General features: G+C 30.8%; 1 protein-coding gene across 2 annotated transcripts in view; it reads right to left on the minus strand.

The window, feature by feature from the left end:
* Positions 1 to 24,857, minus strand: part of LOC115878539 (formin-like protein) — a 237,038-nt gene that overhangs the window by 44,048 nt on the left and 168,133 nt on the right. For both annotated transcript variants that reach the window (XM_030895062.1, XM_030895063.1), the window contains exons 4-5: positions 23,543 to 23,622; positions 12,341 to 12,541 (exon numbers count right to left, since the gene is read on the minus strand). In XM_030895062.1, the coding sequence (XP_030750922.1) occupies positions 12,341 to 12,541; positions 23,543 to 23,622 (281 nt within the window). The remainder of the gene's footprint in view (positions 1 to 12,340; positions 12,542 to 23,542; positions 23,623 to 24,857) is intronic.

Here is a 24,857-nt window from a genome sequence, read left to right on the forward strand (position 1 = left end):
TTTAAGCTCTTCTTATGGCAAGTTTTATGGTATAGTTTTTAGATATTTTACTTTTTCTCAATTACAGGCAACCAAAATGCATCAAGGTAATTGAATGTTTTTAGTTTGCCTCTGCCTTATTTACCAGTTGAATGTATGCTCAATATCTGAATAGAAATTCTATATAAATTTTGTATGGGGCAGATATTTTAAAATATAACCATTGTCTTTTGAGTTGTATTTGTTCGAAGACACTTTTCGGGGCAAAACGTTTCATTATCACTATTACGAAAAATTAATTTTTGACGAATAACTGCCTTATCCAATCAACTTCTTGAAGCAAAATTAGTTCTCTTAATCACACTACGCCGCGCCGTAAGAAATATACTAACAAAATGATGTTTCTGTGTGTATTTACGTGTATATGCGTTTTTACGGTTACAATTTTGTGTGAGATATATGAAAGTTTTTATAGACTAACATTTTTCAAACCTCATGAGTAGATAGAAAACTACACCAGGAATCGTAATATATTGAAATTAGAAAATCCAAAAAAATTGACTCAGACCACTCTGGTTTTCAACGGCTCAATTGTGGTCACGGTGATTAACCCCCTCCCATATATTCTACAAGACTATATTCTTTAAAAAAAATAAGTACCTAACTATGAAATATTTATCCAAACATACATATTACAAAATCATATTACCTGCGCTACTTCATCCTCTAGTTCACCAACTTTCTCTAAAGCTGCTGTTTTGGTTTCACTATCTTCCATTAATGCCGCCACATCGAATACGTTATCCAGATAAGCAGATATCTGAACCTGCAGTTCTTCACTCTCTGTAAACCTTAATTTCTCTAGGTAATTGTCTAATCCTAAAGCAGTAAATTCATACTGCAAATGCACCCTAAAGTTCATATCTTCGACAGAATGAACTATTATATTTACAAATTGCATACAGGCCACCTACAAAAAAATGTAGTCGTTTACTAAACCCCAATATGAAAAATAATATATTTGTGTAACTAACTTACCATAAATTCTATATGAAATGCTTCGAAATTTAAAAAATAGTCCATAAGCGTTTGAAACCTGTGTACCTCATGACATACTTCTTTAAAATTATCAAATGCTGAAAGTATAATTTCATGTCCACCCTTGACCAGACAGATCGCAGCTAACAATTCTAATACTAAGGCTTTTGTTCGAAGACTTTTGTGAATTAAACTAAGTGATATGCTATTTATAGCTTCTCTATGTTGTATTACCATATTAAAGCCATACTGAAAAGAAAATTAATGGAATCTATTAATCTGAAAATTGAAGCTTAAGTTTTTGAGAAAAATAAAAAAATATAGTTGTTTTTTTTTCAAATATTCCAATTCATTTTCATTCTTTCATAGGTGGTTATTATTAATTTTGATTAACGTCATATTTTTTGCTGTTTTAACATGTTAAAGAAGCACAAAATTTATAATTTTTCCCTTTCGAAGCATTAAACTAAATAACTTTTGTGCTTTTTAGAAGAACAATACTAAAACAAATTAAATAAAGTTTATAAATAAAAAACTCTTTCACTAAACATTGCTTTTAAGTAAGAATTTTACATAAAATCTTTCAAGTCCTGGTGGCCGCGTGTGGTTAAAGCGTTAGGACTTTACGCTGCTATGACGTTGGAGCCGTAGTAAGGCGGGTTCGAATCCTAGCCAGGCGACTTTTAATCGTTTTTTTAATTTTTATATTTATTTTTACTTTTACACATTTATTATTGATTAGCTGAATTTTAGTAATGCGTATCTTCATTTTTTTTAATTACTTATACGCGCATTCAAAATTTCGAAAGCTAAATCGGAAAAAAAAAAAGGAGGTATAATATAAAGTACAATTCTTTTAAAGTTCCTCAATATGGCCGACTAGTTACGGAATTTGGTAATTTTTTTTAATGAAAAATAAGTTGGTTGGCGTTAGCGAATTCAGAAGTTTAGTCTTTGGTTAAAAATAACATTTTCAGGATTGTCAAGTTGACGTTAAAGTTAGGTTATTAAGGTGGTAATCATAAATAAAAACATAGATTATTGAAATTATTTAATAAGGATAAGGTATTTACCGCAGATCGAAGAGATTTTAAAGGTATTTTATAAACTTCCTCAGTGAGAATATTAACTCCCCTGTTTCTTTTATTTCAGTTAAAGGAACGTAAGAACTATAGGAAGTGAATTTTTGTTGTTTTTCGTGTTTTGGCGATATCTGAGAGTTCCTAAATTATCAAGATTATTGAATAGTATAGTTGTTTAATAAGTGAAATTAATAAGACTTGGAAATAGGATGATGCTTTTTCATGTTATAGTTGATAGATCACCCCATTTCTCTTAATTTGTTTTATTTCCAGTACAGTTAATCACAAATTGAATTGATATTGTGCAAAACAGCTATATATTTTCAAACATCTTATTTAAATAGTTCTTTTTATATACTGTTAAACTGTATCAACTTCTACAAAGTCTTTAGCAAAAAGTTATAAGGTAATAAATTTTGTAAGATATAATTTATGAAAAGAAATTTATATATAAAAGATTAGAACCTACAATCCTCTGAGGGAAAAATACTCAAAACTCATTAAATATACTTTATTAAAATAACAACATACAAAACATCCATGCAAACTGTAATAATCAGAATATCCACATTATACCTTTATTAAATTTGTGTTCACACACTCCTGTCAAGAAAGCCAAGAAATGTTTGTTTAAATATTAATTTATTTTAAATTGCCAGACACATCAGAATATGTCACAACCACAACTATAGGTTTGGAATCAGTACTAAATTTTATACCTAGTAAAGTAATGTGTCAACTAACAAGTATAAGGATAAAAAAGAATTATTAATATAGAGTTGTATACCATGTCCTGCCCCATTTATATGAATTTCCTTTCAAATGTGAGGAGAATACCAGTAAAATAAAACATAATTTTAGTTTGGTTTGGTGTTTGATATTCTAAATACATCTCTAATACCTTAAGTGCTTTTTAGTGAGAGTAACTGTATTTTTTATTATTGCTTTGTGTATCCTGTAAAGTAAAAAAAATATATATATTTCAAGAAATATAAAAACAATGCAATAGATATCAAACAGATTCATAAAAACTACTTACAATTATTATTTATAATATATTTCAAATTTATTTGATCTTTGTGGTCTATTACCAACATTACCTTATTTAGGTCTTCTCTACTAACTCAACTTTTTAAACCTGTTTAAACCTTCTTTATATTTTAAATTGATTTACAACAATCTGTAAATGCCCTGTTTCCTGAAATATAAGTTTTTAATCTATTTGACTATCATATACATATTACAAACCTGAAAATTACTGATACGACAGAACTTCTCAAAATAATTAAGAACCTTTTTACAAACATCTGGACTAATTTATTTTCACGAATTTGTGGACGAGTCAATGTTTTCTAATACGTTTTTAAAGCGTTTTACACATTTGAATTTCTTCCAGCCTATTCCCTCAGTTCTTGATCGGTGAAAGATTATTTATAACTATACTCTTCAATTATTACTGCAGGCTGCAGGTTAAAATAAAAGAACAAAATCAAGTAAATTTGAATAAAACTCAAAAATAATGAAAATATTTAGAAAAAGGGCAAATATCAATGTCAGCTAAGTGTCCAGGATTCTAGTGAATTTACCACCACAGATTATCAATTTGAACGATTTGAACTGATCGATTCAGTCTAGAGATTTTCGTTTTTAAGCCTCCCATACTGAAGTCCGCCATATTGGGAAGTTTTAAATGAATACAAGTATAATATAGTGTCTAATGTTGTATAGATAATGAATGGTACGGAACCCTTCGTGCGCGAGTTTGACTCGCACTTGACCAATTTTTTAATTAATTTACTTCAATGCTACGAAAAAGGTTATTATAAATTTTGTATGCTTTTTTAACATATCAGAATATTGACGTTAATCAAAATTAATAAGAGTCATCTATCAATAAATCAAAACCTTAAAATGATATAGCCATAGAAACGCGTTTTGATTTTTGAAACTTCGTATATTTTGATATATTTTTTTTTATTTTTGTCTAAAACGGAATTAACCATTTTCGACAAGCAAAAATGTTTGTGAAGAATGTATTTTTCTCAAAAGCTAATAATAAAAAAGTTTTTCCTCTTGTAAAGACAATCCGGGAACATACTGTTCAGGGTGGCACCTCTCATACGTCGCGGAGGCTCCAAGGAGAACGACAGTTTGTATTGAAATGACATTTTGTGAGCATATGTAGGTTAATTCAGAGCACTTTATAAAAATATATAGAATTATACAGGGTGTCCCCAAATAAAGTTACACATCAAAGTTGTGTTTTTTGTAATGGAACACCCTATATATTAATTGATTTTCGGATTCTGGGAGAAAAATAAAGGTGAGTTTTATAAGACAAGAAGATATATTTTATAAGAAGAAGAAGATATATTTTATAAGAGAAGTACACTCAGATGCAAAAAAAACGCAACGGAGAAAATATTGGTCAAATTTAAAGTGTTATATTTTTGATATTTTTAGCCCCATTTTTATGAATTTTTTAGCAAGCTGTATCTAACTATATCAACTTTAATTCTTGTACTCAGTTTTTTTATAAACTTTAGTATTTGGCATATTATACAGGGTTACTCGAGGGGTTGTTTTTTTACCCTAACTTTAAAACACCCTGTGCAATAATTTCATATTAATCAATTTTCCTAAACTATAATTTTACGGTCAGAACCATGTCTCCCTGAGCATTTTACTTTGGATCATGTCAATACATACTTTGGTTAATTTTAAGAGCGAAATAGACTTTATAATTTCCAATTTTTTCTATTATCATTTCTTTTTTGAAGTTATTTTTGAATATGACAAAGGCAGCTTTGGTGATTATTGTGAACTATACACTACTATGAACTGCCACATCATGTTCGACGTTTGGGAAATGCTTGGCAAAAGGGTTGGGGTCATGAGCATTACTAGCTTCTGTTCATCCCAACTTCACTTGGTTTTACCCAAAAAGAATTGGAAAACATAAACAATATAGTACATCAATGACGTATGAACAGGACGCCTGAGGCAGTTAACCAAAAGTAATACAAAATATTAGAGTATTTTTACAATTTTTGTTTTCTGTTAGTTTGTCCTTGGAATTTTCTAGATTTTCTTTAATATCCTTGAATTGTTATATGGATATAATGATTATTAAAACCCGGACTGTATCTTTAGTTTTTAGACTTTTTAAGAATTTAGTATAGAGTTTCTAATGCAGCACCAATATGACGTTGACAACTAGTCACCAAAACCATCCCGTCATATTAAAAAATTAGATCAAAGTAATGATAATTGAAAATTGCAAATTGATCGTGATTTTTGTTTTAAAAATTAACCAAAGCATTTGTGGCATGAATCAAGAAACAAATATTTCTGGACTCATGGTTTGACCGTAAAATATATTTAGGAAAATTTACGAGAATTATTGCACAGGGTGTTTAAAAGCAGGTTTAAAGAATTAAAGTTGATATAATTATATACAACAGCTTGCTAAAAAATTCATCAAAACAGGGCTAAAAGTAACAAAAATATAACACTTTAAATTTGACCAAAAATTTCTCTGTTGCGTTTTTTATGCATCTGAGTGTATATGACTAAAATGTAATTGCACATATGCCCTTTAAAATAAAAAGATCCTTTTGAAAAGATAATCATTTTATGCAGTTAACAGGAAAGAAAGCATTTTGAGCATTTGATTTCATCTAGCTTAATTTTTGTCACATAATTATAGGGTTTATATCTAGTTTTAATTCTGTAATACTTAAAATATGTTTTAAACAGGTATCTTTTTACTACCGTTGCGTATTTTACTCTACAATCTTTAATTTTTGTTAAATTAACACAAGGCATATCACACAGCCACCCTAGATTTTTTCAAATAATAAAGATCTACTGACGCAAAATCATAAAAATTAAAATATCTAGGAAAATCTTTGTCTGCAAGATAGGCAACCTTAATAATATTTTGAAGATATATAAATTCCCCATTGAACACCGGAAAAATATACTGGGTGTTCCATTTAAAATAAAGGAGTAACTTGCTTTTAAAAGTGACTAATGTTCCATATTAATTTTGTTCCACCCTGTATAACTTTTCGGGTCAAATTTTAATTTGGTTTAACATACAATGGTTACTGAATTAAATACTCAGGCTATACCAGGTCAACTAAAATTTGGTGGCTATTATCGAAATTTAAAAATTTACTCTTCATTTTCAAATATGTCAAAATCCTTAGATTTTAGGTACTCTTCTTTAATAAAACTCGCCTTTATTTTTTTCTAGAATCCAATCATTCATAAAGGTCATTCATTGAAAAAACACAACTTTGATGTGAAACTTTATTTGGGGACTTCCCTGTATAATTCTACTATATTTTTATAAAATGCTTTCAGTTAACCTACATATGCTGCCAAAATTTCATTTGATATAAACTACCGATTTCCTGAAGCTTCCGCAGCGTATGAGAGGCGCCACCTTGTAATCTGAAATTATTGAAGTTCCGTATAAAGAAAATAATGTAGTAGTAATAAAGATGCTTGTCGATTACGTAAAAATTCTTATATAATAACGAGACCCAAAAGCTTACTTTATTATTCATTATTGCCCTCGAGACACATGATACAAACGTGAATATCGTCTTTCGATTCTCCCATATTCAATTTCGCTACATGTTTGGATCGTCACTTTCAACTCGGACTATGTAACTCTATCAACGGCATTCTTATGTAACCATTTGTTTCTAAAACAAACAAAATAAATTTATATTTTAACTGGAGGACGAACCTGGGAAACTCCCGCCTGAATTTGAAAGAGGTAAATATTATCTCCCCAGTTGATTTTCTACAAAAATTGTAATAGACTTTTTTGAAGAGGCGTTAAAGTTGTACCATAGTATAAGGAAACTACTATTTTTTTTTAATTTAAAACAAGTTTAATTTTAACATTAATTTGTTTGTTTTGTAGTAATATATTGATTATACTCTGTTTTTTTTTCTCAGGTAAGATTTCGACAGACGATGACGGGAAAAACGGATACTTCCATACCAATCCATTTATTTCTACTAAAAAGTTTCTAATATTTTTTAAAGTTGCTTTCAAAGATGGGTTTATAAACAAATACGTCATGAGTCGTCTTGTTGTTTTAACCAGTTTATTGGTTTATTTCAAAAATAATAGATCCACTAGGCTAAATATTATTGGTTTAACGCAACGGTGAACAACAAACGGACGCTTATGCGTATGAACTCGACTTAAGATTTTTGAGAGTTGTCAAACTCTTGCCAAATTATAGGTCTTTTGTTTTAAATTATGTCAAATAGAAATGATAAATATTTTGCATTTTGCATTTTGGATTGTGTTGTTACTTGTATTTCGTGTTTTTTAAAATTAAGTGTTTACCCAGACCATAGTTTACAGTTAATATTCAGTGCACAGAGACCGCCAGAGACACAGTTTGCCAGAGACTATGGTCAGAGAGTTGTATTAGCCACAAATAAGGTTGTATACCATCTCGTACATGGTACTAAAAACTGGAGTATCTGTAAAATAACATCACATGGTAGGTAAATAATATATTTTAGTACTGCAGAAAAAATTAAGATTAAAGTTAATTAACCAAGATTAGATTTTTTCAGTTTCATACAGTTTTTTTTTTCAATATTTTGAAGTAATCACTTGTCACTCAAAATTTAAATATCAATTATGCGTTCCAATTATACCAACTTATTTCTTTGTAAAATAAAAAAAATAAACTACTTTGAAATTAAAATCACAGACACATCTATCACTGTCAAGGATTTTGTGATTTTCATTGGATAACTAATACATTGAACCAGCACATTGTACTAAATAATAAAATAACATATTTAAACTTCAATAATTGCTAATAAACATTACAGAAATTTCAAAAGAGAAAAGAAGCAAGAACAATGAGAAATAGCATCACTACTTTCTAACGTAATAAAAGAATATTTTAGTTATTGTTACCGAGTCCCAGAAAGGTACCAGAAAAGAACCAGGGGTAATAATTTCCGGTTCTGAACTAGTTACCATAATATCAAGAAATTATGTTTTTATAACCAGAACAAAAAATTCCAGATTTTCTTCAAAAAAAAAAATTGCGCAGAAAAATCCTCATATATTTCTAGGGTCAAAATATACTACTCCTAAAAAAAGTTGCACTTATTTAAAACTCACCCTGTATAGGGCGATTGCTGGTTATGCTACGCTATAGCGTTTCCGGAACCGGAGCTGCTTTTTGAAACCGGTAATTTCGGTACCATGCCTCTAAGGAACCGGGATTTCCAGTTTTTTTTTCGGTACTTTCGGTACTAACAAATTTTTGTTCAATGATGGTACAGTTCGTTAAACAGCAAGCAAGGCAAAAAATTGAGGTTTAAATGAAAATAATATGAAATTATTAAGTAGTAATCAGTCATGAGAAACTTAACCTGAACACAAACATGATCAGAAATGACCCTCAAAAAAAACTCAAAGCACAATTTTTGGAATTATTACTACAACCAAAAGCAGCACACAGTAAGGTATTCATTTTTTGTCAATCCGTAGCTGTGCTGGGACGCAACGCTCGAACCTCGCAGGTCGACGGACGGAACTTAACTGAAATCTGCTTTGCAATCTGCCGATATTCGACAGATTGTAAAAACTAGCAGAAAATATTTGGGAGAGTGCTACTACTCTTTTCCTTCTACTATGGGTGTACTGCCGTCTAGAATTTCGTTTACTTGCAATAGCCATCTAAAAGTTATTTGCAAAAATCTACCTTCAAATTACTAAAAATTTATAATACATGTCCAATGTCCATATCTCTTATCAAAGTCAGAATCTTCAAAAATTATAAAATCTTTCAAAATCTAAACCGCTCTCATTGAAAAAAATTCAAAAAGTGTTTAAAGAGTCCATTTTCAAAGTAATTATTGCTATCTTGTGAGTTTAATTTAAGTATTACTTACTCAAACCCGTGATAATTGTGAAAAAGTGGCATTAAAAACTTAAAAAGATGTGCTGTGAACTACAAGAACCATCGTGGATCGCGAAATAACGTCGGTTTCCAATGTTTCTAGGTATTTCCTATTTGATCTTGTATAAAATAAAGTTTCTTGTATGCAACACACTGTATTTTATTTATAAAATTAAAAGAAAATAATAATATATTTGAATAATATTTGGCGATATAATTCCGGAAAAAGCCGAACCGCTCCGAAATTTTCAAAAGCTTTGGGTCGCGACCGTTGCAAGAATAGCGCCAAATAGTGTTTCCATTGCCCTTATGGGCACTTTCCAATCTAAACTTTATCTATGGTAGTTAATTTTGGTGTTTTTTTTTCTGAATTGGAATGATCATCTACAAAAGAATTAGTTTGAGATGGACCGCCTATTTAAAAATAGACATATTTCTTTAAATCTAAAATATTCAGTTTTAAGACACTCTGTACTTAGCTCAGGGCCGATACATCGTTTTACATGGGTGACCTTCAACAAATTAGAGACAAGCTGCAATTTTGCATGGAGCTTCATTTTGTAGATCTTTAAACATCCTGAAACCCCAGCGATAGACCGTTGAGCCCGTCAACCCAAAACCACCCCTACAAGGGGAAAAATGGCCCTTTTTTACTTTTTCTTCAATAACTCTAAAACTACGAATTTTAAGAAAAAAAGTCAAGAGTAAAAAATCGAAGAGAAGAAAATTTCCTACCACATAGGTAAAGAACCAAAATTTTTAGAATTTCAGTGGTGCAGGTGCGAATTCGTTAATTTAGGAAGACTGGTTTTAATAACCCCACCATTCTGTGTTTAACTTCAAATGAAAGCATTTTTGAGATAAATCTCGAGACCAAAAAATTATTAGGATACAAGTTCCTATAAAAACGATCCTTTTAATAAAGATAAGTTACCAGTGGCGGAGATAATTTTTTTAAATGTGCGTTTTTTACATTTTAAAAACATTGAATAAGAAAAATTGCAGTTTTACAAATAATTTCAAATGAAATAGGTATATTGAAGAATTTACACGTTTAATAACAAAATAAGAAAAACCTTAGCTCAAAAATAGGATAACTTATCTTAAGGATAGTCCTCATTCACTTCCACACTTGTTGGGTTCATACATGTAATGCCATTGCATTGACCACATGCCATAGTGCAGGTGTCCCATTCGCTTGCATGTACATGCTTTTTCTAAAACCCATGGGCCGCATGCTGTTCCAGGGAGCATAGTAAAAAATATATCAAAGAGCCAGACGTCTTAAAATACTATTATGAATATTGTTAGTTTCCGGGAATTAATATGCAGAAAAAAAATCGTGGGTGTTTGGGAAGGCTTGAAAGGAAACAATGTTTTTGCAATGTTACTCTAGTACGACACAAACTCTAGTTCGACTAGTACTCTAGTACGACACAAACCGAGCATCGGTTTATATCGGGCCAAAGAGTACCCGTTAAGTTTCTGTTCAATTCGTCTGTATGTGTCTTAGTGTTGGCGGTTGGAATCGCCATCAATGTTTGTAGGCATAATGTGGATTAATATATGTTTTGGTGCCTGAAGAAGCGACAATAAAGTCGCAAAACGTCACAAAAACATTGTTTCCTTTCAAGCCTTCCCGAACACCCACGATTTTTTTTCTGCGTCTTAAAATACTTTCTCGACAACGTTGCTAGCTCTTAGACCAGATCTTAGACTATTTGATACCTTCAATTTTTTGTAAACAAAATGTGACATCGAATTTGACAATGACACAATCACATTTTTGCTGGTATTTTAATTGTAGCTTTCTCTGAGTAGTATTATAAATTTTACTAAATTGAAGGTAGATTTTTGTAAATAACTTTTAAATTACTATTTCAAACGAAACGAAATTCTACACAAAAGTACAACTTTAACGCCTCTTAAAAAAGTCTAATACAACTTTTGCATAAAATGATCTTGGGAGATAATATTTGATGCTTTCAAAATTTACATGTGATTTCCTGTGTCCCGTGTTCCGATGCACTACACGGTATGGTGTCTCTCCAAAGAATTAGTGTATTTGTCAAAATCTTCGGATTTTGACAAATAGCATTCAAAAAATGACAAAAAGAAAAATTTATCAGTGAATTAAAGTGACAAACACACCTGCCTATTCTCTAGCCGAACAGTCTCTACCGGGTGGGTTTCAAAAGTGGCTCACACCTATACATTTTTTATTTCTTTATATGACATAAATCAGGATTGATTGACGTATTCAGTTAGTTCTGGTCACCTCCTATTTCACCGGAAATTATTACATTTTTTGATTTTTAAATGTTATCCTAGGTATTTTTTTACTTTATTTAATAGAAAATGACATTCTGAATAGAATGGCATATCATATGTCAACTTTTGACATCTTCGCTTAAAAAAATTGTATTTTATTTTTCAATCTAGAGTGACATGGCTATCTTAAAATCATTAAATTTTAAGCAAGAAGCCTTAGAAAAATATATATATTATTTGATCGTCTATTGTTTTTTCATGACTTTTCCTAGCTAGTTAAAAGATGCTCATGTCGTATCTTTTGACATCAACAGAAAATGAGATTGTGAATAGAATGACATATCATTTGTCAACTTTTGTCATCTTCGCTTAAAAATATGATTTTTTTTAATCTAGAGTGACACGGGTATCTTAAAAAAACTAATTTTTAATTAAGAAGCCTTGGAAAAATATATCTGATCGTCTGATATTTATCGTGACTTTTCCTATCCATTTAAAAGACGCCCCAGTCGTATTTTTGATCAAAACTCATTTTTTCAAATATTTAGATGGAACGAGGATGGGTCATTAGCATATTTGGAAACAGTATTTTTTTAAGAATAGTTTGGTACCACATACTTGCCATTTCGAGTCAAATTTTCGTTATGAACACAGCTATGACACTCTAGATTGAAATTTAAATTATATATTTTTTTAAGCGAAAATGTCAAAAGTTGATGTCAACTACTTACATCTCATATGGATGGGATATAATTCGATTCAGAAAGTCGTTTTCTATCAAATAAAGCAAAAAAAAATGATGAGGGTACCATTTAAAAATCAAAAGTTGTAGTCATTTCCGGTGATACAGGAACTGACCGAAAATGATTTAATACGCCAATCAATCTTGATTTATATCATATACTTACTGATCTGAGTGTTGATACATAACAACTATCGCTATTTTGAAAAAAAAAAGATATAAGGGTGAGCCAATTTTGTGAAATACCCGGTATTATGAAGACGTCTTACCTATCAAAACTTTTGTCTAAACTTTTCTCGAAAGCGGTTGAACTAAACGTAGTCCCAGTAGTGGAGCCTAACTTTTCTTCCGACGTTGATCGGGAATCGGCAATTCTCTGTTCGTGCCTCATCATTCCCAGACGAAAACTGAGATAGTCAATTAGTACGTCCAAACCGTTGTTTTCTTCGTTTAAAAATTCTCGTACCCATCTAGATAGAAAAAATTAATATAATAAGAAACCGGATAACTCAACAAACAGCAAAGGAGCGTCCATTAATTACGTGAAGAGTTTTTGAAGCTATCCCCCCCCTCACCCTTTGTGAGATGTCGTAATATTTATCTCGACCCCATCCCCCCATCCCTAATCACACAAGAGATGCTTCGAAATTTGTATTTTGAGCATCGATGCTTTGGATTTATTTAAAAATATTCAATATGCTTTATTATTGTTATCAGGGTGCAATTAACGTTTTTTTTTTTATTTTAATCATGGATTTAAATCAAAAACATCAACTTGTTTATAAACTTATGATAAATCGAAAAATAACTGTAAAAGTTACAGAAACTTTTTCTATAAAGCTATAAAAAAGTATTCTTATAATAAATATACCCTATACAGAGTGATTCCTGTAAGTCGGTCATGCTTTCGGGGAATGATAGGGGACGTCGAAATATTAATGTTGATATAGCACACTATGGGTCGGAAATGCCTCTTACGCAAGATACAGGGTGTTTAAGTTTTAGAAAAATTAAAGATATTCTTTAATCGTTTTTTAACAGTTGAAGGTATCGTTATAAATTTTCATTATAGGATTCTATCTAATAGAGACACTTTAAATGTAAAAAGAAGAGGTTTTAGTTTCAACCAGTGGCGTAGATGTGATACGCATCGGGTAATTTTTCCAAAAAAAAATAGTACGCCACTGATAAAAATAAAAGTTTCGGAGTTTTTTTATTTACTCGGTTTATTTCCAAGAAAAAATGTCTCTTGCAACTTTCTCCTATCTAACACCATTTTGTCACAATTTAAAAATAAATAAAATTTTAATGAGAATCTTAAATACAGCGAATTATTATAACTAGAGGGCAGAAACGTGCATCGTTAGCTCAAAAAGTGCATCGTTAGCTCCCTTCATCTTGGGTAACTTTGGTACTTTTTACTATTAGCTCTAAATAAATTTTTAAAAAATTATAAATTTAAACTAGAATTTTTTTTTATTGCTAATAATAAAATTCTTAGTTTTAAGGTAGTTATAATAATTCGCATATTTAAGGTTCTCATTAAAAAAAAATATTTATTTATAAATTTTGACAAAATGGTGTTAGATAGGAGAAAGTTGCAAGAGACATTTTTCTTGGAAATAAACCGAGTAAATAAAACTCAGTGACGTACTATTTTTTTTTTGAAAATATTACCCGATGCGTATCACAGCTACGCCACTGGTTGAAACTAAAACCTCTACTCTTTACATTTAAAGTGTCTCTGTTAGGTAGACTCCTATACTAAAATTTTATAACGATACCTTCAACTGTTAAAAAACTATTAAAGAATATCTTTAATTTTTCAAAAACTTTAACACCCTCACTGTTCGGTTTTTATATGATTCAAAATAAAAAATATATAAATTGTAAAATTAGTAATTTTTTAATGGCCATATAATGCGTTCTTTCAAAATCATCGAACAACTAAATAATTTCCATAGATCCAGTGACGTACCGTGACTTTGAATTTTGAGACCAAAAACTGAAACAATAATTTGTCAAAAAAATCATATTACAGCTATATGTTTTATTTTGTATGAAAATGTTAACTAATAAGTTAGAATAATTATATTTCTTCCCTAACTAAGTGGTTTTATCGCTAAATTTATCTAAAGCTAAGTACAACACAAATCTTAAATACGTGGACTATTATAACAACAAATACATTGTAAAAGACTATTTTGGTAGCATTCTGAACTAGAATTCAAGTTAAACATTTTATAAAATAATTTAAAGGAAAAATGTTAATTCAGTTAATATTAATTTTTGTATACTGCTCAGATTTATCTGGTCTTCTATCATATATTTTGGAAATTAGAGAATTACCTGAAGATTTTCATCTAAAAATTGGCATTGATAGTGGTGGTGGATCACTTAAAGTTTGTCTGAATGTGCTCCCTGAAAATGATCCTGAATATTTCAAGAAATATAAAAGTGCTGGAATTAATAAACTATTCATAATTGGCTTAGGACCAAAGTTGTCTGAATCTTATGCTAACATTAAAAGCCATTAAAAGCCTCTTTGAGACGTTAGATCTAGATATTATGATTCTCCTTGGTCTCCAGTCAAATTCATCCACTCACACTTGCCCATGGTGTGATGTAAATGTAAAGGAAATGGAAATTAAAGGATCATTCAGAACTATATAATATAAAATATAAATATAAAAGTATTACAGAAAATACAAATTTATGGCAACAATCTGGAGGAAATATAACAAAAGCCAAAGATTTTAGTAAGCGTTTTTGTTTGAAATATTTTTTTTTGTATTTTTTAAACTGTTGTTCAATGAACCATATAAAAAAGGGCAATTGTTTTTTAGAAAACTGTATAAACATACCTTTAATCATTGGCGACGAAGAAACACCTGTCTTAAAGTATATTCCCCCTCCTGAGCTTCACCTTTTGTTAGGTGTGGTTCAAAAACTATTTGATTGTCTTGAATTGGAGAATACCAATGTTGCAACAGAATGGATAAAAAACGGGATTGAAACTAGATCATTATGGAAAATGTAACGGAAATAACGCCAGATAACTTTTAAAGAAAGTGGATATTTTGAAGACGATATCGCCCGGTAAAGAATCCTATTCAAAGATTTTAGAAGCAAAAACCTAAACATCTTTTTTTTAGGAATAAATATATTGCAGTGTTTTCTGCATTCAGTCAAGTAGTTTTGAGTTGTTGTGGTCAAGCACTAAACAAACATTTTGAACATGACATCGAACAATTTAGATTGGAAATACTCAACTTAGGTATTAAGATAACTCCAAAGATTCATGCAATTCTGCATCATGTGCCAGAGTTTATAAAAGCAAATCATAGAGCTCTAGGATTTTACTCGGAACAAGCATCTGCAAGCAGGTTCCATTTTTCCTTTAAATTATTTTCTAAAAAGTTTAACTTGAATCCTCGTTCAGAATGCTACAAAAATAGTCTTTTACGATGTATTTGTTGTTATAATAGTCACGTATTTAAGATTTGTGTTGTACTTAGCTTTAGATAAATTTAGCGATAAAACCACTTAGTTAGGGAAGAAATATAATTATTCTAACTTATTAGTTAACATTTTCATACAAAATAAAACATATAGCTGTAATATGATTTTTTTGACAAATTATTGTTTCAGTTTTTGGTCTCAAAATTCAAAGTCACGGTACGTCACTGGATCTATGGAAATTATTTAGTTGTTCGATGATTTAGAAAGAACGCATTATAGCCATTAAAAAATTACTAATTTTACAATTTATATATTTTTTATTTTGAATCATATAAAAACCGAACAGTGCCCTGTATCTTGCGTAAGAGGCATTTCCGACCCATAGTGTGCTATATCAAAATTAATATTTCGACGTCGCCCATCATTCCCCGAAAGCATAACCGACTTACAGGAATCACCCTGTATTTATTCATCAAATACAAAGTTACACTTGCTGTTGTAACGTTTAAATCTCGGTTTAAATACTAATCGAAAAATAATTTAAAAGATATAACAGATAACACATAAACCTACTTAATATCTATTCGTCTACTAAAATGTTGGACCGATTTTTAAAGTTATTTCCTGTGAATTCATTTTTCTAAATGGCAGAGATTTATTTTGAAATTGTGAAGTGTCAGAAATCCGGTATTCGAATCCATTTCATTCGCAAACTCTAGTGCAGAACTAGTTTCTTCTGATGTCAGGTTATATTTTTATTTCCGAAAACTATAATCAATGTCAAAACATATGCTGGTGTCAAGGCTCTTTTATATTTTTTTTTGAAACAGCTGAATGTTGATCAAGCTAACTACTGCCTTTCCCTAATTTATCTTCTAGTTCATTCCCCAAATTTTTACCGACATTTTGTTCTGCAATAAGTACTTTGCACTTTGAACATTAGATGGTACCAATTTTATTCTCGACTTAAGACAGTCATGACTATTTCCATAAAAAAAATCCTTTGATTTAAGCTGACGATTTTTTGCGGAAACAGGAGCATCGACAAACTTTACAGAATAAAATATATCGATGACCGATGTGGAAACAAGACACGCGCAGTAGAAATGTTAATATTATCGATATCGGGCAGAGTTAAGAAGATTTAGCCATTTAGGATAGGACTTAAGATAGAAAATTCATTAAAATAAAAAAATCCGATTTAAATAAAAAAACTGATTAAAATAAAAAAAATCGTTTTTTTTTATTTTTTTTTTAAATAGAATGGCCTGAATTTAAAAAAAAAAAATAGAATGCACCCTGATAAACTACGGTAAAGAGCGGTTCCTGAAAAATATCGGTTTGATACGGAACGGTTTGGTAAAATACTGGAAACGTCAAATGTTGACGTTTTCTAAATTTCAATACCTCTATTATAAAATTTATATTTTATGCATTTTTAATGTACCTGTTCTCTGCTTTTACGTTTGCTTCTTCTTTTCAGTGGAGTTTAATACTGAAAAGTACTTTATTAATAAACTGTTAAACTCGTTAGACAGCTCAAGTGAAGATTTTCAGGTCCAATATTAAAACAGATCAATAATAAATAAACAAATCTAATCAATATTTATATTTTTATAGCTTACAAAACATTCACGATTACTTGTTGTCTTGTTTTTCATGTTTTCTTTAAATGTTCCTGACTTTAAGAAACAATGGCTGCATGATAAGTTTAAATGGTCCTAAAAAGTAATTCTATTTAGTTAATGAAATTTATTTACCTTTACTGCCTACCTCCATTGCTTTTGGATATAAATACAAAATATTATTACAAATTTTAGAAATTAAATGAGAATTTCACTCAAACTTCCAATATTTGCTTGATTTCTGTCACATAAATGATAAATGAAAACCAGCCTTCTCGCGGTCGTTAGTTTGGTGACAGTTATAACCGAATTTTTCAGGAACCGTGTTCCGTAATAAGAAAACTTTCAGGAAACCGATAGAAACGGAACATAAAACCATAACCAAGGTAAGCAACGGAATACACCCTAAGACTATTAAAGCTATTTTTGTTATATCAGTACTAAATAACTTTACAGTTGGTACTTTATTTTTTATCTATACAGCGATTTTAATATACAGAGTGTCAAAAAATAGTGTGTCTGTCGGTGGGTGATTCTACTTCTTTTTGATAAAACAAAAAGTTCCTATAAACAGATGCCCTAAAATGCTTCCCGAAGAAGTTACAGCCCTCGCAAGGGCAAATAAAAATAACATATTTTGTTTATTTTTAGAAACATTGGTAATTCGTTTTTCTTGAAATTTGGTACTACACACATTTTATTGCCAAAGCGAATGGCGATAGGGTAAAATTACCTTATAATATTTACTTTACACCTAAAAAGTACTTTTCTGGGACAGAGTACTACTGATGGTACTTCTTTTATCCTTATAAATACAGTAAATTCAACAAACAAAATAAAAAGCTAGGCCTTCTTTACGTAAAAACGGTGCTCTTCGTTTAGTTCGAAACGGTAAATGGTTTTCAAGATATTTGCGTTTAAAGGTTACGATGCATCGATTTTAGTATTATTAGCAAAATCAGGACGTTAATTTATTTATAATTTCTTTAAATTTTATCATTTCACTATTTCTAAAATCGATGCATCGTAACCTTTAGACGAAAATATCTTGAAAATCGTTCACTGTTTCGAAGTAAACGAAGAGCATCTTTTTTTTACGTAAAAAAGGCCTAGCTTTTTATTTTGTTTGTTGAATTTACTGTATCTATAAGAGTAAAAAAAGAAGTACCACCAGTTGTACTCTCTATTTGAACGTAAAGTACCCTTTCAGGGCTGTTACAGAATTTTACACTATTGCCATTCGCTTTGGCACTAAAATGTGTATAAAGGTGCGTATTCATTATCCGAACGAACGAACGAACGAACGAACGAATGTTCGCTAGTGGTATGGACGGGGACCGCACGAGAAGATCGGACGCGAACGCCTTTGATGTACCGACTCGAAACGGATGGTCGAGCGAACGAACGAACGAACGGCCGCATGCGTTCGGTCCCCGTCTAAATATACCGCACTTTCATTCGTTCGTTCGTTCGTTCGCTTGTTCGTTCGGATAATGAATACGCACCTTAAGAATACCAAATTTAAGAAAAACTATTTACCAATGTTTTTAAAAATAATCACAATACAGGGTGGCGCACCTCATTCGCCTCGGTTGATTATACGAAAACGGAAAGATGTAGAAACAAAATATTTTATGGGTATATGTGGGGAGACAATATGCACAATTTAAAATTATTTTAAAATATACAGGGTGCTTCATAACTAAGATCCTTACCAAAGTTATATTTTTTCTTATGGAACACCCGGTATTTTGTTTAATTTTTTGGATTCTTGGGCCCAAAAAAAGGCATTTATTATAAGGGTTAAATATATTTAAAATCTTTAGTTTTTGAGATATTTAAAGATATTTAAATTTGCATGCTACAATCGTGCATTTAAGAATCGACTATTAACACCGTGTACATTACTTTTCAGAATTAATTCTTACGCTGAGTTTAAAGGTAGAGAAATAAACTTTACTGAAAAATGGTATTAGTTCCTTAAATTTATACAGGGCTATCAAAAGTTGCTGATCTATTTTAAGGATATATTTTTTATAAAAACTTCGTTATTTCAAATGCAATATCCTGTATTTTTTTAAATAAATCGAAGCAGATTCAAATGCTCTTTCAAACTATATAGCTCAGATTTTGAATAAAAAGCGATTTTTAAATAAAATTGCAATCAAGATGGCTGGTGTCGCCATGGCAATTTTCTAGTGACAGTTAGTACCTAACTATTTTCAAAGTCGACATTAGTTTATGGATATTATTATTTATAATTTATAACAGTTTACTTAAATTTACCTACAATAGTTTAATAAGTAAGTATTCATTATTTTATCAAGAAAAATAAAGCAGTATCTGCTGGCGAAACGAATAGATATGTTACTAGTGATATTATTTTGTGAGGAAAATTGCTTCTTGGCCTCAAGGGCTTATGCTCAAAGATATCCAAATAGGAATCTTCCTGATAAGCGTTTCTTTGAAAAACTTCTTGTCCTATTTCGCAGAGCTGATAGTGTGGCTTATAAAAAACCTATTCGGCAGAAACCTGTCGTTGAAAGTGAATAAAATGAATTTGCCGTAATTGGCTATTTTATAGAAAATTCATATATCTACAAGTCATCGTAAAAAAATTCAAAGAACTCTACTTCTTCGTTTTTCTTGATATAATAATATACACATATTTAATAAATATTATTTATTAAACTATTGCAAGTAAATTAAATAAAAGTCAACTGGTATAAATTTAAATAAGTCCATAAACTAATTTCGATTTTGAAAATAGCTACTAACTGTTACAAGAAACTTGCCATGAAACACTAGCCATCTTGATTACAATTTTATTGAAAAATCGCTTTTTATTTAAAATCTGAGCCAGATAGGTATAGGAAACCATAATATAGTTTGAAAGAGCCTTTAAATCTGTTTCCACTTATTTAAAAAAATACATAGTGTTGCATTTGAAATAACAAAGCTTTTCTGTAAAATAAATATTTAAAATAGACCAGCAATTTTTGGTACCCCTGTATACCAGCAATTTTTGGTACCCCTGTACCCCTGTATACATTTAAGGAGGGAATATCATTTTTCTGTAAAGTTTTTTTTGTTTTTTTCCCTACCTTTAAACTCAGCACAAGAACTAATTCTGAAAAGTAATGTACAGGGTGTTAATAATCTATTCTCTTGTAGCATGCAAATTCAAATATCTTTAAATATCTCAAAAACTAAAGATTTTAAACATATTTAACCCTTATAATAAATACCTTTTTTTGGGCCGAAGAATCCAAAAATGAAATAAAATACCGGGTGTTCCATAAGAAAACTTATAACTTTGGTATGGATCTTAGTTCTGAAACACCCTGTACATTTCAAAATAATTTTAAATTGTGCACATTATCTCCCCGCATATACCCATAAAATATTTTGTTTCTACATCTTTCCGTTTTCGTATAATCAACCGAGGCGAATGAGGTGCGCCACCCTGTATATTATTTTTATTTGTCCTTTCGAGAGCTGTAAAGCCTTTGGGGAGCATTTAGGGCATATGTGCATAGGAACTTTTATTTTTATCTGTAAAATCACAAACCGAAGTTAGATAACTATTTCTTTTGACACCCTGTATAGAAGAAGTGTGTCAGATTTCGGCATATCTCAGTCTAGAAATATGTTTTACGGTTAATTAATCCGATTTTCTCACATTTTTAAACTATTTTTTGCAACCTAACCGGCTTCAACATCCTATATATCCAGATCCCTTCACGTAATTAATGGACGCCCCTCAATATACCAAAATGACAGTCAAAAATTCAGTATTTATACTAAAAGAATTTTTTTCGGATACATCTGACCGAAACGCTGTGAAAATTAAAATAAATAAAGACAATGAAAGTCCAAAAGTCTTTTAGACGGAGAGCTGGCTACATAAAAAAACTTATCATCGTTACATGGCTAATTTTTCTTGTGAAGTTTTCTTTTGTGTAGCCATTATGAAATAGTCATGTCTGCCAGCGCGATCCCGGGGCTTAAAGTGAGGTCGAAAGGGTGAAATTTTGACACTAAAAATATTATAAGGTACACGAGTTATAATTGCCACATGGAAAATTGTTTGCAGATAATATTCTCGTGGCTAAAATGGCAGACAACGCGAAAGACATGAAATTTTGACAAAAAAATCATCGCGTACATGCATGCCGATTGGTGGAATGTCATGTTTATTTATTTAAAAAGCCGTACGCAAAAAGGTAGACACAAAAATCGTGGCTCAATCAGTGGTAGACAGTTACCAAAAGTGCGATATTACTCTACAGGGTGAGTCCTGAATAAGTGCAAACATTTTCAGAGCTGGTAGATCTCAATAAAAGAAATGTTTTTACTTTATCATTTTCCAAATAAGTCCAAAATAACCGAGTTACTATTCAAGTTTGCAAATTAAAAAAGAAATTGATTTATTTTTAAATAATTTTGTGAGCCATCTGGTTTTTTTTTATTTGCATCCATTTTTTTAGTGTCGCAACCCTGGAGTAAAGCCGTAAGCAAGGTAGGTAAAGAAATAATTATACCGTGGGTAAATTTGCGGTGAACAGGTAGTTCTAAAAAGTTTTCTAAAATATACAGGAAAATTTTACAAAAAAATACACAATTTTCAACATGTTTTTTTGCGAAAATCTTATTGACGTGTTCCTGGAGTCAAAATATATCACCCCTAAAGGTATTTGCACTTATTTAAGAGTCACCCTGTATAAGCGTTTTCAGGAAACGCTCGCCGCGTTATCAATTGAAACATAATACCGTATGATCGAAAAAAACGGCGTCTAGTTGGCTTGGAAATGACGATCGATGACATTTCCCATATAATTTTATATTTAAAATGACAGCGATCTTCATTTCATAGCCATCGCTGACGCCGTTTTTATTCGATAATACGGTGCATGTAAAGCTTGATTTTCATGCATTCATTGTCCGACGATACGTTGATGATATTAATTTTATTGGTTGAATTTAAAGACTTCGATTGGTTAGAAACGGTTAACCAATCGAAGCCTTTAAATACAATGAATGAAATTAATATCGTATCAACGTATCGTCGGACAACGGATGCAAGAAAATCAAGCTTAAGTCTTCAAAAATTTGACGATGCAGATATCGACTCAGAGAAAGACTCGTTTGCGAGAGCGAGGATCTGCAGTACAATGAGTCAGTTACAAATAGTGGGACAGAATAGTAAATGTATAATATCTGTTGAAATAATAAATCAGTATATTTATAATATAATCGTATACATGATTTATCTGTACTTAAATGGATGAGGCGGCGAGCGTTCCCTGAAAGCGCTAGAGTAATATCGCGCTTTTGATAAAAAATATCGACGATCTTTTTGTCTGTCCTTATGTATACGGCTTTTAAAATAAATAAATATTACATTCCACCAATCGGCCTGCATGTATGCCATAATTTTTTTTCAAAATTTCATGCCTCTTTCGCGTTTCCTGCCGGCATCTTAGCGACGAGAAAAATTTTCCACGTTTCTTAATAATAAATAAAAGCTATTTTTCTACGACTAGCCTAGAAAATGCAGTTTGACACACGGAAAACTCGATCTGAAATTGGCGTTTTGCAAACTGTTGTGTGCTAAGGATTTAGCGCACGACATGTGTCATTTTGCACACGACATGTGCCAATTTTAACATTTTTAACCTCCAATGTTTAGCTGAAACGCCAAACGCAACGCAGCCGTCAGAAAACTGTCATCGTTACATCGCAAATTATTTCACAAAACTGGCAAAAACTGAGTGAGTCTGCTGGTAATTTGTAGTCGTAGAAAAAATAGCGTAAAAAACTCGTTCGACAACTTCTTTGAACACTTGTTCGACTAGTGGCTCGAGCCGCAGACAAGAGCCAACAAACTGTCGAACTCGTATGCAAAACGTCGTTTTAGAAACTCGTTGTTATACTATTTCACAATTATAACTCGTGTACCTTATCGCGCTGGCAGACATAACTATTTCATAATGGCTTCACAAGAAAAATTAGCCACGTAACAATGATAAGGTTTTTTTATCTAGCCAGCTGGACTATTTCAGTATCCGGTTGTCCAGTAAGGTAGCGGCGTCCAGTTGGCTTGGAAATGACGATCGATGACATTCCCGATATAATTTTACACATAAAATGACCGCGATCTTCATAGCCATCGCCGATGCCGTTTTTTATGATCATATTGTAAATACTTTCATGTTGCTTCAAAAATCGTCATTTTGGTTATTTACAACATTTAAAATGAAAAAAAATCTTCTTGTTTTTGTCTCTTAAAACCTCGAATACTACCATCCTTTTTGAGATATTTATTACAAAAAACTAAACAAATCTAAAAATAATCAGTAACTATCATTAAAAAAGTCTTACTCTATATGATTAGTTCTTAAAGATATTTCAAGGTCCCTTAAAACTTGCGTAGATGTAGAATCCACAACCATTTTTCTTTTCTGAAAATAAAAACAGAACAATATTAGAAAAATTAAGTAGGTATGTACAAATATCTTCACTTTTAACTATTTGTATAATATACTCTTAATTTAATATGCAGAGCCAGTGGCGCAGCTAGACCCCGATTTTTAGGGGGCTCAAGCCCTTCCACTTATAAGATAACATTGATTTGAGGTAAAACCAATTTTAAATGACCCGCGCCGGTCTTTCGGGGGTTGGGCTAATGTTGTTGTAAGTTGCGCCACTGTGTAGGGTAAAATTTTAAAAGAGAATAATAATACAGCACTCGAAACAGTTAGCTGTTTGTTAAAAAAAACAAATTGAATTTTTCCCATCAATAATGCAGATTCATAAATTATTTGCGATAAGACAGAAACATTCAGTTTTTATTCACTCATCTGTGAAATTGGTTCATTCAACAGCATACTTAATAAAATGACTATATTGTTTCCAGTATAGTGGAAAAATGAATTAAAATTGTAATTACTAGTATATCCATTTAAAGTTCCGGATGTATAAATATACTAGTCACGTATCGGTTATTACAAGAGATGCCTTTTATATTTTGAATATAGAAACATAGTAGGCGCCTATCAACAAATATATCGTCGGTGAAATGTAATAACTGCTAACTCCATTATTCCTAATTTTACAGGAGAGCAAAAATTACAAACATTAATATGATAAAGAGATAAGAATTTTATTTGCTGGGGAACAATAAAACTCAATATTTCGTATTACTTCATTTTTTTCAGACGCAATAGGGAGATAGCAGATATTCGTCTTGCAGAAATAAGAAATAAAAATATATTTCTGGAGATAGAAACCTTTATTGTTTAAAATTTTGAAAATGGAATTGAATATTACCCAAACTGATTTAGAAATAATCAATTAAACTTAAAAAATATGATATTCATAACCATATATTTATAATATCGTCGGTCTAGAAGCAAAACATACAAGTCCAAAAACGAATACATTTTTAATGCATTTTAAAGAACTGAAGTAGCGGCATTTTGGACTTAATGAACTAATCCTATTTTTTTTACAACGGTAGTAGACCGAGCTTGGAAAACAGTGCGGTCATTATAGGATGAAAACAGCGTGATTTTAATAAATTTTTATTACTTTTCTCCTTATTTTTTAATTTTTATAAAGATTATGTATTATAAGGGTATTATTTACGTGGAAAAACGTTGAAAAAAAATAAAACGGGTTAGGTATTATGAAAATT

This window comes from Sitophilus oryzae, unplaced genomic scaffold (assembly GCF_002938485.1).
Source record: "Sitophilus oryzae breed Bouriz unplaced genomic scaffold, Soryzae_2.0 scaffold_1517_pilon_pilon, whole genome shotgun sequence".
NCBI lineage: Eukaryota > Metazoa > Arthropoda > Insecta > Coleoptera > Curculionidae > Sitophilus > Sitophilus oryzae.